Source organism: Cottoperca gobio, chromosome 24 (assembly GCF_900634415.1).
Source record: "Cottoperca gobio chromosome 24, fCotGob3.1, whole genome shotgun sequence".
NCBI lineage: Eukaryota > Metazoa > Chordata > Actinopteri > Perciformes > Bovichtidae > Cottoperca > Cottoperca gobio.
Genome location: NC_041378.1, coordinates 12133662 through 12151150, shown reverse-complemented (window position 1 = coordinate 12151150; position 17489 = coordinate 12133662). Strand labels below are relative to the sequence as shown.

General features: G+C 41.4%; 1 protein-coding gene across 1 annotated transcript in view; it reads right to left on the bottom strand.

Annotated features, from left to right (window-relative positions):
* The window catches only part of epb41l2 (erythrocyte membrane protein band 4.1 like 2), a 53139-nt gene that overhangs the window by 28913 nt on the left and 6737 nt on the right, over positions 1–17489 (bottom strand). The window contains 6 exon segments of the mRNA XM_029425997.1: positions 2079–2121; positions 2328–2432; positions 6987–7111; positions 7114–7240; positions 8466–8651; positions 8786–9009. Coding sequence (XP_029281857.1) covers positions 2079–2121; positions 2328–2432; positions 6987–7111; positions 7114–7240; positions 8466–8651; positions 8786–8995 — 796 coding nt within the window. The 5' untranslated portion in view covers positions 8996–9009.

The window sequence follows — 17489 nt, the reverse complement described above, 5'->3', positions numbered from 1 at the left end:
AAGGATATTTTTCTATGTAATATAATAATATATACCGTATATGTTTAAGTAAATTGCTGACTTGCATAAAAAGGTAGGAACTTGACCGTACATTTTAAAACACGCTTGCCCTTATGATGCTGTACTTTAACATAGGCTGCCTGCTGTTTGCTCTCGTAACTGAATTGGCTGTTCAGCACCAACACCATAAAGGTTTGTTTGATTGTGGGGAGAACATGTGTGATGCTGTTAAACATTAACAGCCACACGCTCTGGACTAAATCCAGACTCTTCAGCCTTTCTGCTCAACTTCTAGGGAAATTCAGCCTGACTCCAAGAGTGAGACAAAGCCTTGTTCTCATTATTTTAAAAAGGGGCTCGCTTCAATAAGAAAAGATAAATAAAATTGTACTGCTCTGACTCTTTTTCGTTACAATGGATTTGACTACAGACAGCTAAAATGGTTCTGTCTAATTTTGATAACTGATACTTCAGCTTCTTGGGAGTAAAGTTTTTCCCCTCTTATTTTTTGCTGTCACATTTTCCCAACTTTAAAAAATTAAGTTAGTTTCTCTTCTGCTCATCCATCTTTTTTTATTTTGATCAGACCTCATTTTTACAGGATTTGTCTCCATATTGTATCCCATCCTCAAGCCATGATGCCACAGAGACAAAGAGCAGACACACCCACACAGCGTTGGTCATAGTGAGCTGCATTGTGGGCAGGAGTCTAGACAGAACCTTTACACACTAAACAACAAGCCCAAAGAAATCTGTACTATGATCTTATTCATTTACTATTTGTCTTTTTCAGTTAAGTCCATTACAGTGATTATTGAAACCGCTTTGTTTGAAATCTTTATATCACAGGGGTTGTCTAGAAAGCACAGCAAATGCAGCAGCTTTAAATCTTTGCAAAATAGGATTCAAAGACCCAAAATGAAAAGCTTTCAATGACAAATATTTAGGTCCCAGTGTTTGTATGTAGTGACGTAAAGTGGCGACGGCTGAGTGTACACTGACGGTAGTTTAGAGCAGAATGGTGTGAAACCTGTCATTTGCGTGGTGTTGTGTCTCTACACACGCAGGCAGAAATATCCAGCTCACATGATACACTCACTGTAAACACACACACACACACACACACACACACACACACACACACACATATATACATAGAAACATGGACACAAATGAAAGCATGCTGATCATCCACAGGCAACCACAGGCACACACAGCGACACAGCCACAAGGCAATGAGGCATGCATGTTCACCACACACAGAACCACATGCAGTCTGTACACACTACCTCACATACACTAATTCTAAAATAACACTTTATGAGCCAAAATAATATGTTTTTACTAAGCCTTTCTGTTAAAAGCGCAACTTGAAGTTTCAGGCTGTGTGTTAAAGCCTGTTTTCACAACAACAACAAAAAGAAGCAAGAAAGAAACAGCAAAAGAAAAAGTAAAGCTTTTCTTGAAGAACAGTCAGCTAAAGTTATTGTCATATCCTTTAAGGATGGCAACAAATAACAATAAAAGGAGTCCAATCACAAATACCACAACTTCTTATTAAATCCTCAACAAAAAAAAGAGAACAACCTAATTCATCTAAATTCTAACGTGTCCTGAACATCATCACAAATACAGGATATCTTTTGTTATTGTTACGGGCACATGGGTGCATTCAAACATAAAAACAAAGCTTTAACGGTGCTTGGTTGCTCCGCACACTTGATACAAAAGACGAGATGCCGCACCTCAACCCGCATTTATAAATGAACAACGTTCAAAAAAGAGAGGGATAAATAATGTAGCAGAGAGATCACACTTTGCTAACCTCTAACATGCTGCCAGCTCTGGCAAGACTGCTGTCGTTTGGTTTCAAATGTCTCTGGCTTTGTTTGACTTCACTGTGCTGTTTGTTTTCATCTCTTTTATTAATTCATTGTTTATGTTTAATTCATTGCCTTTTGGCTGAGATGTTGGGTTCCCTGAATTATGTGAAGCATCTTGTTGATGCAGGCAGAGGCAGGCAGAGGCAGGCAGGGATGGATGGAAGCTTAAAGGACGGGGGGAAACATGTAACTTACTGCGTATCTGTCTCTTGATTTCCTTAGTGGGATCCAACCAACACTGAGAGGGAGCGAGGGAGAGGTAGTGAGACACAGAGCAGGAAGAAAGGTTCATCTCTATGAAATCATGAAACATGTCACAAGACACTATACAGACGTCCATGTGTGGCGTCTCTATATGTGTACATTATTGACTTACAGTACATCCTGTGTGTGTGTGTGTGTGTGTGTGTGTGTGTGTGTGTGTGTGTGTGTGTGTGAGCATACCGTCTGTTCATGGCTGTCTGTGTATGAGAGTCCAAAGTAGTCCTTCTCCATCAGGTTAAGGTGCTCACACACCTTAAAGAACAGGAACTGGCCCTTGGCACGTTTCTGCAGCGAGACAGAGATTTAAACACAAAGATTAAAGTTTGCACATTACTGTGTATTTCAATGGGAAAACAATATTAAAGGGGACATACTGTGCTCAGTTTCAGGCCTTACATTGAAATGATATGATATTTACTGTGGGGGGGGGGAGGAAGAATTGTACGTTCCGTGGTATTGTTTCAGTATCTGCAGTAGGTAGGTATCGTGACAACACAAGCACTGAAAAAGTGAATTAATGTCACCAGTTGTGAAGTTAATTTCACAGCTTGGGAGGACCCCATGAAAAAAGTTTTTAAAGTAATTTTGTAATGTAGTGAGACACTTATAAAGTTCCAGTTCAATCCTCTCTATCAATGCATCTCTGTTCCTTCCGTTTCATTACATCTTTCTCATTATTCTCCTCCTCTCTTTCTCCGTCTCTCCATCTGTCTCCGGGCAACGCATTCCTTCATAGGCCCGATGGGGGCCTTAGCCATAAAATCCTCCACACTAAACTATGACAATGACATTTAACACACATCCATGCATGCATGCATGCAAGAGTGTGCACGCACGCAAACACACAGCGGTGACCTTTAGACGGTCAGAAGGTCAGACAGAGAGCGGGTGGAAAAGGGGAAAAAAAGATGCGAAAAGAATGAAATAATGTTCTTTTTTTTTCAGTTAGTCAGCACAGCTTCAGTCGAACACTGTGCAGAGACACACACACACACACACACACACACACACACACGCACGCACAGAGTTACAGACAGGGTGGGGAGCGTGGTGAAAGTGGAAGGAAAGAGGATGAAAGAGTGCATTTTTCTTCTTGTCCTGGGACTGCTGAAAACATCTGCGGTATTTTCCTATACTTGGTCAAACACATTCAGCACATTCACAGACTCAGTGTAGATGCATTATGAACGCCCAAAGAATGTGACCTTATGAGGTTTCTGTGTCTGTGCCAGCGTGCCACCAAGCAAGGCACAGTTTAAGAGCAATTGACACAAATCGGTTAATGTCTGTCACACGGACATTATGATACCAGAGGTTTTATTGTATGAGCATGGGTTACCATATCAAGAGATAATGCCATGGCAACTGTTGATCTACTCAGGACTATATACAAAATGTCTTAAAACCTCCTAATTCTACACCCCGCTGACGTTCTGTCTTTGAGCGACTGTAGCGAGATTGGCACCAACCATGTCATGCTAGCTTGTCGTGAATGGGGTTAAATAACGCTCCAGTTACATTTTGGAGAAGGAAAAACATGGCTGTATTTAAAAGAGTCTTTTGACCTCTTACCTCAAGATATCTGAATAAAAGCTCTACAGATACCCACAAGTCCCCCCTTTACAGACATGCCCACTTTATGCTAATCTGATGACGTTTGGGCCAAGAAACGTGCAGTTTTTTTATATGGTGTATAAATGTGTTAGATTTGTCTGTTCTAAATGCTTTCTGCATGCTGTGATCCCTAAACAGTCTTGGAATTACATAATTGAGTTTGACTGGAATGCTGACACTGTTGTGGATCCAATGAGCCAACTGCATTCATGTGTGATGATGTGAGTCCCCATAGTAGCCATTTGAATGTAGTGAGACCAAACTTGACCTCTCTGTCTTGTGAGCTCTAGGATAATCAAAGCCTTATGAAACTTTACAACAACAACTACAGACCAAGGGTATCTAGAGGAAGTATAACTTGTAGGTATATTGGCAATAAGGGGGTTTCTGAGCAGTTTGCAGATATATAAGTATTTATCTCCAATAGCTGAAAAATGCAATTCGGCGTCAAATCTATGTAACAAATGGTATCAACCCAAAGATTGCTGCACAATTTATGAGACATAATAGAGCATGGGAATGGCAATAATATAATTTCCATCATAATCCATCATAATGTTCTACGCCCACACTTACACAATTTATTTTAATTAAATAATTCATCTTTATTTCTGATTTATGACTAGAACAACTTGATGCAGGTTTCCGGTTCCTACCATTGACCATTGATAGCGTTGATGTACACCACTGCTGTGGCATATAGTGTAGATTTTTTATTTACCTCTAAACATTCCCTGTATCCCACCGCAACCCTTCTGAAAAGAGGGGGGGGGGGGGGGGTGGTTTTACTGCTTGTATCACCTGTAACAACGGTGAGTTGATGACCTTACATCCCTACAAGTACCAAATTGCTTGAATTGTGAGATTCAGATAAATGGGAGTCATATAAACATAATCATAAAGATGTATAAAACCATATATTGATCATATAGTAAGAGCAGATGAACTGCTTGTCTGCATCTTGTTTTTCTGTGTAAACATTAAGCACACTGCTCTGTGTCAAACTCAAAGTAACTGTGCCTAATATATGCAAACAATACTTGACTCATGTCTGAGATCAAATCTAATTCTATGAAGCGGTACTTAACCGTGTGACACTAAAGTCTAGCTGAAACCAATACTAATTAAATTCTTAGAAACAGCATTAAGACCATGTGACGCTAAGATTCCTCTTTGAAACACACAGCTATAGAGAGGCAGAAAATGTCTGGAGAAGATTAAGTTATTATACTGCAATACAATTTATGCCATCGTCGGTTAATAAATAGGACAGATGGATGATAGAAGAATGGACATTGAGAGTTAGAGTAGAAACTGGTGTGTGTGTGTGTGTGTGTGTGTGTGTGTGTGTGTGTGTGCGTGCGTGTGTTGGAGGCCTGCTGGGCAAAACAGAAAATGTAATCTCTGGAATGCATTGTGCATCTCTCCCTCTCGCAACCTAACTATGCCAGTGTGTGGAGGGATAGATGGATATGTGCGTATGGGTGTGTGTGTGTGTGTGCGTGTGCGTGATTCAGGACAATAGCAGTTAGTCGCAGTATCAGCGTTTTCTGTTGCGAGACAAAGCAGCTACTGTTCAAACGTCCATAGACACTCACAGGCACGCTGTTGGGCGTTGGCATACTGTAGATTAGCGGAAAAGGTTCGCCGGATAAAGTTGCCAGTTGAAATCCCCAAACCAAACGGGAAAATCTAGACCTGACAAAATGCTCACTATTCTGTTGAGGGGACCCTTGAACCAGGCACTCTACCAGCTCCTGCACGGTGGCTATTCTAGGTAGCTTCCCACTGCATGTCAGAGTTTGGGAATGTGAAGAGGGGTATTGCTTAAACAAAAAAGTGCATGCTGCTTGGGAAACACAAGGTTTTAACCACAACTATGGTAACAATAAGAAAAACACACATGGTAAAAGGACCATTGGATAAGCATAAGCAATTATTTATTCTTATCGAACACTAGATTTCAAGTAAAGTAACATTTTTATTTCTCAAGAAATAGTTTTAATCACTTATACTAATAAATAGTTACAACAGAGCCTGTGACACCAGCACGTGAGTATCTTTATGAGAATGTCTGAGTGTATGTGGGTCCAGGGCACGTGCTTGTTAGGGAGTAGCAGATGCAGAAAACTAATCTTGTGGGACCCCCATAATCTGCCGTGTGTGTGTGTGTGTGTGTGTGTGTGTGTGTGTGTGTGTTCTGGTCACCAGACAAGCCCCCGTAGCGTGCTCTGCATTTATCCCCTAAACCACGCCCCAAACTATATGAGCGGGTGCTTCGGCCATAACTGCACATTGAGTCAGAAAGTTAAACACCCCCATACTCACGCACATACACCAGATCTGATCCTATTAGCAATCACATCATTGACACAGTGGCACTCACGTGTAGCCGACATAACTAGCAAGAGAACATAGACGGACAATGCATCATGACACTTTTCCAGGAAATCATTCTCCATATTCTAACACATTCTGCAATTGTGCACACATCAACACTTTGGTTTGATCTCGTGATCAGAACAGAACTAACATCCATCCACTTTTTATTCTTATCTAAAAAGAAAAATGATAAATGTGGGAAGGCTGCTTTTACAATTTGCAGCAGCATGACAGATCACTGGAACGTCAGAGTGTCACCAAAGTGCATATCTTCAACTGCTCAAATCTTAGTTCTTTGATGTGCATTTGTGTTAGGGCTGCACAACATATCGTTTTCACCATCTCAATGTGAGCATGCGCGACAGTCACATCGCAGGACATGCGATGTCAAGTAAGGCTATAAAAGTTTCGCTGCTTGATTCAAAAAAGGAAAACTTGTACAGTTCTTGTTTTGCATGACTAATCTCCAAGAAGACTTTATTGCTAGTGAACGACTCGTGATCCACCAATCACAATCATTCTTCATCAATTTATCAAACAACCACAGCAGGCCCCGCTAGTCATCGACCACAGCCTACAAAATGAGTGAGGAAAAGGAGAAAAGCACCCAAAAGGAAGCTTTGTTTGTGAAAAGAGATGGAGCGTCAGTAGTATGGCTATAATGAGGATCCAACTCTTATTTAAAAACAAAATGCTCAAATGAGCTGCACCCAAAATCTTTCAATGATTCAATTTGAGGCATGTAAAAACTACCGATCTGCCGATATTCTCCCATCGTCTCCCCTCCCACCTTCTGTCCTACAGTGTGTTTGCGCCTGTCTCTGAGTTTTACCGAAGTCTTACCTCCACCTCGCAGGTCAAGTCTGTCCCGTCCAGGAGGGTCACGCGACACACCACAAGCTTCATCTTGGTCTTCCTCACCAGACGAAGAGGAGATTGGAAAATAGAGGTCTGGCCTTCCTCCGCCTCCCTTCCGCTTCACCTTCCACCTCTCCTTCCTGCTCCTTCTGCTCCTCTGCTCCCTCTCCTTCTGCTGTCACCGTGGCCTCCTCGGGACTTTTCTCAGTACTCTCTTCTACCTTCTCCTCCTTGGCAGGCTGAGATTGCGAAGAGCGAGAAAAAGAAAGGAGAAGAATTATGTCAACACACAGGGTTCCCCACTGTGGAAGTCATGAAAAGAAACGTACGATCTTCTTTAAAAAAGTCATCATTTGCTCCGTGCTGAAGGAAATGACATAAAAGACGACTGTTCTCTATCACTCTCCTTTTGTAATTCTCCCTCGAGTCTGAATTTGCTCTAAGAAACAGCAGGCGTTTCTTTTGGCCTGATATCTCAAATGTTGATGTCACTGGGTGGGCCTGGGTGGCTTAATGTGATCACTGGATGGAACAGTTTATATGTGTGGGGGTGTGTGTGTGTGTGTGTGTGTGTCTGTGTGCATGTCTCTCTCCTTCATTTGGCTGAGCATCAGTTTTAAACAGTCGGCGTGTACTGCTGTGAATGTGTTAGTGTACCATGACACTGTCTGAGCCTCGTGATGCTATTTGACTATCTAACATCTCATTCCTGGGTTTCTTGTTTGATGTAACAATGGGTAATGTAAAGACTTAATGAAGTCTGTGTGTCCACAACAATATGTAGCTGACTGACAAAAGGAGAAAATGTGTTTAGGCAAAACACTTTTCACCAGCTTATTGTGAGTGTTACTTTCACCTCTTTGATATAGAACTAACTTGCAGCCGGGCATTACACTCATATTGACATGGGACATCAGCATTAATCTCATTTAAAACTACAAATGTTATGTTTAATACTTATGAAACAAACAACATATAACATGTAAATAAGTGAGCTTTAGAGGGGCTGGAAGGTGGATTGTATTATATTTGGACAGAGCCAGGCTAGCTGTTCCCCCACATTTCTGTCTTTATGCTAAACTAAGCTAGCCTGCTGCTGGTTGTAGCTCAATATCTAGCAGACAGATACTAAAGTGGAATCAATTTTCTCATACATCTCACAGCAAGAAAGCACATAAAAGGTGCATTTCAATAATGTTTAACTACTGCTTTAAGGGCTGGTTGATTTCTTATTTATGCATTGAGTATTGTTAGCACCAAGCTGTGGATGCATTTATTTACTTATAGCACACTTTCTCTTTCTCTCCTTTAATAACTAATAAGGGAGAATAAATGGAGATCATGCCTCAACCAAAACCATTTGTGAACTTGCGTGCAGAGTAGTGGGAAACCCCTGTCTACTGTATCTCGCAGCATGTGTACTGATGTGTGCTGGGTGTGGAGAGAACTACGTATGACCAATACCTCAGTGTCTGCGCTGCCGGTGGAATGAGATTCAGCTTCTTTTTCCTGCACTTCCTCCGACTTTACTGCCTCCTTCTCTTCCTCTTCCTCTGCGTGGCCGTTCACTTCTGGGGCAGGCCCGTCCTCTTCCTGTGTCACCTTGCTAACGGCTTCCTCTGTGGGTGGCTCCTCCTTGGTCGGGGAGGTCTTCGTGGGTGAAGAAAAAACAAGAAAAGACATAAAAAACCTGACCAAAATATTCATATCATTTACGATTGGTGCATTAAAAAGATTGCTGCTTCAGCCATGACAAGACAGGAGGTCTATATTAAGGGTTTTACCTGGCTCTGAGACTTCTGCTTCTTAAGCCATGTTGGCAGGTATCGAGCTATTCCTTTTCCCTCTTTCTCCTTCTCTTTTTCCTTCTCCTCTCCCTCAGCGTTGGTTACTTCCTGGGCTTCTTCCGTAGCCTTCTCCGATTGGTCGGGCTGAGCAGCTGACTCCTCGGCTTTCTCCTTCACCTCTGTCTCAGAGCCGGTTTCTGTTGTCATGGTGACACGTCAACCTGCAGAGCGAGGAAGGAGAGCGATGGAGGAGTTCAGAGTCAAATGATCACATGACAGAATAATTCCACGATTATTTATATTATTAATAATACATACAGTATATGTTATTTAGGTTATATTTCAAGGATTTGCCAAAAACAAATTATATATATTTTAAATATATATTATTCTCTGTGACATGTCGTTCCCAGACTAATGATATCATTCGGTTTTGGCTGCTGGTATATCACAGAGAGCTTGAGAAAAATCTGACTGCCCCACTGAATGTGGCACAAATATAAATCTTTCATGGCATGCAACTTCAATTTTAGTCTGGAGTATCTTTTATAAATGAGCCACATGATCTCATGGTTTTTTTTTTTTCCGAGAGCAATCAATGCTTTACAATGGGAGTAACACAGAATGGTAGACGAAGAAAATATCTCTGGAAATATAAAGTCATTAGTTCCTTTAGTCCTGTCATGTGGGTAATACAACACAAATATTAAATATATGCGTTTTAGAAGTTATCTGACACAGATGTTTGCACATGAGCTCATGGCTGCTTGAAACATTAGCTGTTGGATTGGAGTCGCCCGAGTCTCTTTTATACTCAAACACAAAAACACAAGAGTTTAGGATGTCATTATGTCACACAGAGAGTTTCATCTGGGTCAACAGCTGGTTACAAGAAGTCACACACACGCACACAAAGAAGGGGAAATTACTCAATTCTTAATATCTGAGTCATTGGTTTCACCCCGCAGCTGTGGTCAACACACACTCTTCAACCCAAATATCTTTGGCAGCGCTGTCCACTCAAGTCGACAGACATCGTTATTAAGCACAACACTAATTTGTTGTTAACACTAGATGACCCGTGACATTGGTCTTGAGGGGAAATTGAGGTCAGAATTTGCAAGCCTACCCACTAAGGGGCGTCCACCTACACATACGCAGTCTGCTTTGGTCTTGTGTGTGTTTTTGATTTGAGTTTCTACACAAGCAGCTTCAGGCTGAGGGTTAAGCATGATTCATACACTATGAAGCCATTGTCATCCGCTGTCCTTTCAATTGTTCTTAATCTTTCGAACACTATGCCTCTCTGTCCCTCTCCCTCTAATTTTCATTACGTCGTCTGCATTTTACTTTCTGATCGTCTTACCAGTTCTCCCACTTTCTCTTGATTTGCCCTGCCGCCTTCAATAAGAGAGGACACACACACACACACACACACACACACACACACACACACACACACACACAGACACACACACACACAGAGAGAGAGAGAGTGCAGCAGTGGTGTGTCAGGAGAGGGGGGGGGTAAAAATAGAACAAGTCTCCTTACGCATGATCGGCTAATGAGTCAGGGAGGGGAGGAGGGGAGATGGATAGAAAGAGGTGTGTGTGTGTGTGTGTGTGTGTGTGTGTGTGTGTGTGTGTGTGTGTGTGTGTGTGTGTAGGTGTGTGCACAATGTCAGAGGGGCAATATAATATTGTGTGTGCTTGTACAGATAAGGTGGGGAAATCCCAGTGACATAACACAACAAACAGCACTCAGCCCCTTGATTCTTATGTCAATCTTTTTAAAAAATCAGGTCACAAATGCACTTTCTTCAGCCGGTGTGGCAGTAGGGATGGAAATACCTTTCTGTTGGTCAGATGGTAATTCAGTCTATCACTGAAATATCTCAACAGCCATTGGATGGATTAGCATGAGATTTTCTACAGTCATTTATTATTCCCAGAGGATGAATCCTGATGACTTTAGTATCTTAACATCTACACATTTCATGGTTCAAAGAGGATAAATCTTAATGACTCTGTTGAACCACGTTGGCACTGAACAAAATGTAGCTGTGTTTCCCAGACAACAGGTGCATTCTTTGTGAATGTGAAGGGAAAACTATTAAACTGGTTTGTAGATTTTTTTGTTATGCAAATTAATTTTGATTATATTAACCTTTTAAAACATTTTTTTTAGATATATATTATTACTAATTGACGATCCTAATTTCTGCAGATGAAACCAACATAGTTAACTTGATTAATATCTCAGCAAAATATGATATGCATTAAATTATATGGCATAAAAGACTACCCTCCTTTTATATTTTTTAAATATACCAATTTATTAAAACTATTGAAAACATCAACTCCAATAATTATAAATTGGCACAAACTATTAGATTATTTAGACAAACTGGAACATGTATACTCCAAGTAATGTATTGAATTTTCTCAAAATAAGGTGGGGAGGTAAACATTGCTGTCCTGATGACACTGTTACGCAGGGTTTTAAATGTGCAAGACATTTTGAAATGTTTGAAGTGTGCAGGCTGTCTGCCATCTGCGCAGGGGATCCGAATACATTATAAATCAACTTGAGCATATTTTTGTCCCTGCGTATGAGACGATGGATTTGGGTCATGCCCAATTTGGTCCTTCACTCCAACAACCTAAAGTAGAGTCATTCAAAAATACCCCCTTACTGCAGTTCCCACTCCGAGACACTGTGCTTCTCAATGGACTTGCTAGCGGTGCATCTATGTGTGTGTTTGTGCTGAGTTGGCATCAGAGCGCAGCTTTTTGCGAGACGTTCGTCACGGCCTCTTCTTAAAACCGGCCCCTCTCTCTCTACAACTGGGCGCCTTGTTCGACCTCTCTCACAACTTTCTAACTCACCCTCTTCTCTCTCTCCGTCTCTTTCTATCTTCTACTCACCAGCCCGGGGTGCCTCTTTCTCTTTTTCACTAAATCTCTGCACTCATCTCTCTCAATCCCTTTCTTCCGGGCCCCCTTTCAATCCCCCTCCAATCGTCCACTCGCGTCATCTCCCCCTAAACCCCCTCCTCCGTCTCTCTTCTTCCCACAGTCCATATAAACAATAGCAGTGGCATTATTACAGTCTCTTTTGATATATACATATATGCACACACAGAGTGGTTTAAGGAAGTGAAATCGTCTGCATAGCATCTAATGTAAGTGCGTGTTGGGGGGCTGGCAGTCATCACAGTTCAGTATTCTTGTACGTGACAGCAGTTTCCTATGAATGTGTTAAACATGCTTTCAAAAGACCTGCGTAATAAACTCATCTCCTGTATGAAAGGGGTTGAACTATTGATGTGTTTTCTTGCTTCATCAAGAAAGTATGTCCTACTATTTCAGTCAAATAGCAACGTTCAAGTAACCCAGTAAAAATAATTAATAATAATAACCTTCAGATTCATGCTAAACACAACCTCAGACACACAGCTAGTCCTGCCAGCTGAATTAGACAAGGTTTTTCTGTGTACATGCTTTTTCAGATCTTTCTCTCCATCTGTTTCTCTCACTTAGCATATCTCAACATATTTCCTCATCATTATCTATAAGCTTACATGTTTGCTGGCTACTTGAAAGCAGCTTATCAATATGTATTTTACTTTTAGTTAGTATTCTTTAATCTTATGTTTAGCTTGACTCGGTCAGATTATGATGTTTTCTTGACACAAATTCCACCTCCTGTAAGTATTCGATGGACAGCTGTTGCACATGACTGCCACAGCAAAGATGAAAAATGTACTTATAGCAATGACTGGCTCCTTCAGGCTTTACTGCACAAGACATTACAACCTCCAACACCTGTTGTGTTAGTTTCTATTTTTCAAATGAATGGTTGAATGAACTGATGGACACAAAACTAATGTCCTTACCTATCGTTGCTTCTGTTGCTCTTTTTTTTCTTCCTGTAAACTCCTTTTGTCTCTTCTCTTCTCACCTCCTGTTCCCCTTCTCTTTGTTTTCACTTTCTTTTACTCCTTTTCTTTCTCTTTTTGCATATAATCACCTTTCCTTCACTCCCCACCTCTTAGCAAATGCCTGCCCTACAAACCGTCATTGCCATTTTCTCTCTTCCATCCTCCTCTCTCTCTCGTCTCTCCCTCGGAGCTCTGCTTCCCTCAGGACGATCGTTCAGAGAAACAAGGGCAGAAAAGGAGAGGGTGGGGGGGGAGTGTGTGAAACAGAGGAGCAGAGCGGAGGCAAAGGAGTGCTGGAGGAAGAGAGATGGCGAGAGGTGAAAGATGGATGGATGAAGAAGAAAGGACTGAGAGAGAGACCACACCTACTGTGCCAGATTACTAATGGATACTAGCAAAGCCTTTCCACAATCCCTAAGAGAATATCCACAACACTGAGTCATTACCTCACTGGCCTGCAATATTTAGCATTTTTCGAAAGGAAAGAAAACGTTATTAAATAAATAAATCAACTATACAAGGACCTCTCAGAAGATGCTCCGTACATAAGATTTTTCTTTTTTGGTAAGAAATCCTTGTGGTTAGAGTGCTGACGTTTATGTACTTTTACAGATTCCCCATATGAGACCATGTCCTCATTTCCAAATTTAGACTGTTTTTATCCCTCACAAGGGCTTGAACCTAAGGTCATCCCAGGGGGAAAAAATAATCAGTGAAGGTAAAAAAATACACGCACACATAGCGAGAAGATGAACTGCGGCTGCCAGGCAGTTATAATGGCGTCCTGAAGCGCTGGTGGGATTTTACGCTGATGTCACCAGCGGCCTAACCGACGGGGACAAACTCTGTCTGTCCTGTCTGTCTGTCTGTCTGTCTGTCTGTCTGTCTCTTGTGCTTTCACACACGCGCATACCCACAGTGTTTACAAATGCAAAGAAAAAAGGTAACACAAAGTTTAACAACAACGTAACAATTTTTATTAATTATTAATTAGAATTATTTATAATATGTGAGCTAATTTATAATTGAATTATTTCCATGTTTTTTATTTATGACACGCACAACTTTTAATTTAGGAAATAACAATGTGCAGGAAAAGTCATTTTATAATTGACAGCTGGCATTTGCTTTGGGGCGGTTTTGATTATATTTCGGGACGGTGGTGAACAAAATTAAGTTGGAGCCCTGGTTCTCACACTGTCACAATCCCCATATTGCACAAATACAAACACTGAAGCTCTCCTAATGACAACTTTATTGCTGTCTCTCTGGCTTTTAGGGGTTGTCGTTATAGCAACAACAACTTCCTGGCCTGGCCTGTGTCCAAGAGATAAAACTTTATGGGAGGTACAGACACAAAGTCAAAAAGCTTGATTTTTACATTTATGTTATTTTACTATCGCATAAAGCAGATAACAACTCTAAATCCAATAAAAAAATATTTTTTTTAGATAGAAATACCCGCCCACCCCACTATAAGGGGCAGAACGGGGCAGAGAGGGGAGGAACTGGTTTCTATGGCAACGGCATTCATGGCCTACAACAATAAATCCTCATGGAGACAAGAGATTACTACAGCAAAAATACAGATTAGTGGACGAGCGCGGAAGTGACAATAGAGATTATTACCGTGCCTAAACCCATTTCAAACCACATCAGATATTACATGCTGGACCTGCAGCAGCTTCTTCCCCCTCTCTCCTCTCATCCTCGCTGATGCACCACACCCACAAGAAAAGGGTGCTTGGCTTCCATCCACCCGCTCTATACCATTAATAGTAGCAGCAGTTAACTTGCTCCATGTTCTGTGGAGCTATTTCACATATGTTCACTGTCAAGTTCTGAGACAACAATTATCAATTACCAGAGGGGGCAATTGTTAAACTATTCACAAAGCCAAAGGGCAGAGAACAGCAAAAGCCTCCGACTCGTTCAGATTCTGGACAGATTTAATTTCCAACCTCCATCCCCACGATAAGGGCTCTGATTGGTTTGGTTGTTTGTCCAAATGATCAGATTCATTCGTCCAGATTTAGACGTCTGGAACGGGCTACTAGCCTACAGTAACAGGTGTTTTTATACCGTAACATTACAAATATTTTAAAGGGATGTGTGTGTGTACACGTATACATGTGTAGCTATAGTTTCTATAATGTCACACACACACCCACACAATACTGCCTACTGTCTGAACCCAAAAAAACACAAACAGGGGCAAACTGGTAGCAGGCGCCTGCTCTACTAGATCTGCAAACCCCCCCACTCTCCACTGCACATAGTATCACTGTTATCAATCTGTAAGATAGCTATTCTCCTTCACACTAGCAGAGAGCCTTTGATGTGCCCTATTGTTTCTATATTGTGAAATAAGTGTGTAGGACAAAGTACAGTACAGTGCTTCCCTGGGCTGCTTCCCCCCCCCCCCCCCCCCCTGAAATTCAAGACGTTTTCTTTTATATATATTCACAACTCACTTTTCACATTGAACAGGTGCTCTTTTATTAAATAAACTAAACGCTTATGTTATTTATCTCATTTATGTGCACGTTTCACTTGCTTTTCGTATTTACATTCTCTCCTCTGCTTCGCTTCCGAACCCACACCCACACCCACACAAACACACACAGACACACACAGACACAGGCACACACACACACAGTCAGAGACAGAGCGGAGGAAGGTTAGGAGAGAACTTTAAAAATTTGCGCCACGCACGGACCTCATCCAGCCCAGGCAGCACCCCGCAGAGCAGTAAACCTAGAGGAAACACTGAAGTAAATAAAAAATAATTCATAACTTTGTGCACAGTTAAATGCAATAGGCCTAATTGTTTCAAAATCCCACGGCACACCGGGATTTGTCTCACGGCACACCATTTGGGAACCACTGGTCTAGTGTACCTGTAAAACCTTTCTGAAATAGATGCAAAACAACATTTATGTTAATTGCTTTTTGATCAAATGCTGTTTGTTAAACAATTAAATGTTTTTAAATTGAGCTACAAAGGTTGTTTCTGACGGCTGGTGTACACTGGGGTGTAATGGCTTCCAATATACTAAGTATTGGTAATATATTAGCCATCATTCAGCTGAAACTAATGAATTAACAAATCCAATCCAGCAGATCGCACTGGCACATCCCAAATGCAGAACATTGACGCAACAAGCTAACAGCCTTTAAAAGTATTCCACCACAGTCCAACAGCTGATGGTTAACTGAGCCCCAGTTTGGTTTTGAAATAACCACACGCAGAGTGCAGAATCCTAATCTGTGCTGTTCTCTTGTACGATCTGTCCATCTGTCACGCAATCACACACACACACACACACACGCACACACACACACAGATACCAAACACGCATAAATAGATTGTAAACCACATGTAAACACATACTCGCAGAATCAATGATAAACACACCGGCTATGGGATTGTAATGCGCACATTCACACACACAATGCTGGTGTGAAACTTTTGAACATGCCTGTCTGTCCCTACACTGCACTCTGACCCTCAAACCGAGGATTACACAAAGGATAATCCCTGTGTGTTGTGTGTGTGTCTGTCTGCCTGCTTGCCTGTGTATCAATTCATCCCTTCATCTTCCTCTCCGTCTCTCTCTCTCCCAGCTACACCTGATATCAACACTTCATGTACACATACACCGTCACTCCCTATTGTCTATTCAGCTTATTGTAAATGAATGGTCAGCTCATGAGGTATGTTTAAATGACCAATACTATGTCATTACGCTTGTTACCGTATTATTACTGTCGGATCATAACTGCTATTTTCAGTTTCAAAACTATACTCCAACAACTCCAGGATGCTCTATTCAGCTTTTCATGCTACAATAACTGACATTCATTACTTTTCAAAACTGGTTTTGCGTCATTTAACTGTGTTAGCATGTCCTTTAATGATAACGCTATGCCTTGCTATTACATGCATTTTGGTCATTTTGCTAATGCTATTACTGCAAGTAGAGACAATATTCCATCAATTTCTTTTTTCATTACTAGAAAGAAATATAAAATGCATCAGTGGGAAGTTGGATGGTGTAGTAGCAACTACTAACATTAAATGAAATCTAAAATATATTTTACAAACAATCTTCTGTTGTTTCAAGTATATCTCTCTCTCTTCCTGTGTGTGCGTGAGTGTGAGAATAATAGGTTAGCCCATAACTACTATTGTTAGCTGCTAAACACCCTATTCAGCGATTAAAGCAGTCAGGCGCAAGTGCCCTGTCTGTGTGAAAAGGAGTGAAAGTATGGGTGGGTCACACGAGTGCATATGAGAGGAAATACAGTTTGCTGTGTTTGAGAGAGAGAGAGAGAGAGAGAGAGAGAGAGAGAGAGAGAGAGAGAGAGAGAGAGAGAGAGAGAGAGAGAGAGAGAAAGAGAGGGGAAAGAAGAGAGGAAGAAAGCAGGCATTAGCATGGAGAGAAAGAACGAAAAAGAAAGGAGTGAACTCGTGGTTAAAGCGTGCGGCTCGTGGTCTCTTCAGAGGCGCAGCACTGATTGTGGTGTTACTATGACAACCCACATCCCATAGAGGGTGGCAACAACAGGTGCCTTGGCAAAACAAATGACTTCATGGGCTTCGAGGCTCATTATCACAGATGACTGGTGATGCAAATTGATACACATTAAGCCAGGAAATAGCATCCTACGGCACCGACAGAGTTAAATTTCAAATCTGTAGAAACATGGTTTCTGGATACTATCCTTAACAGTTATCTAGCCTAATATAAGTA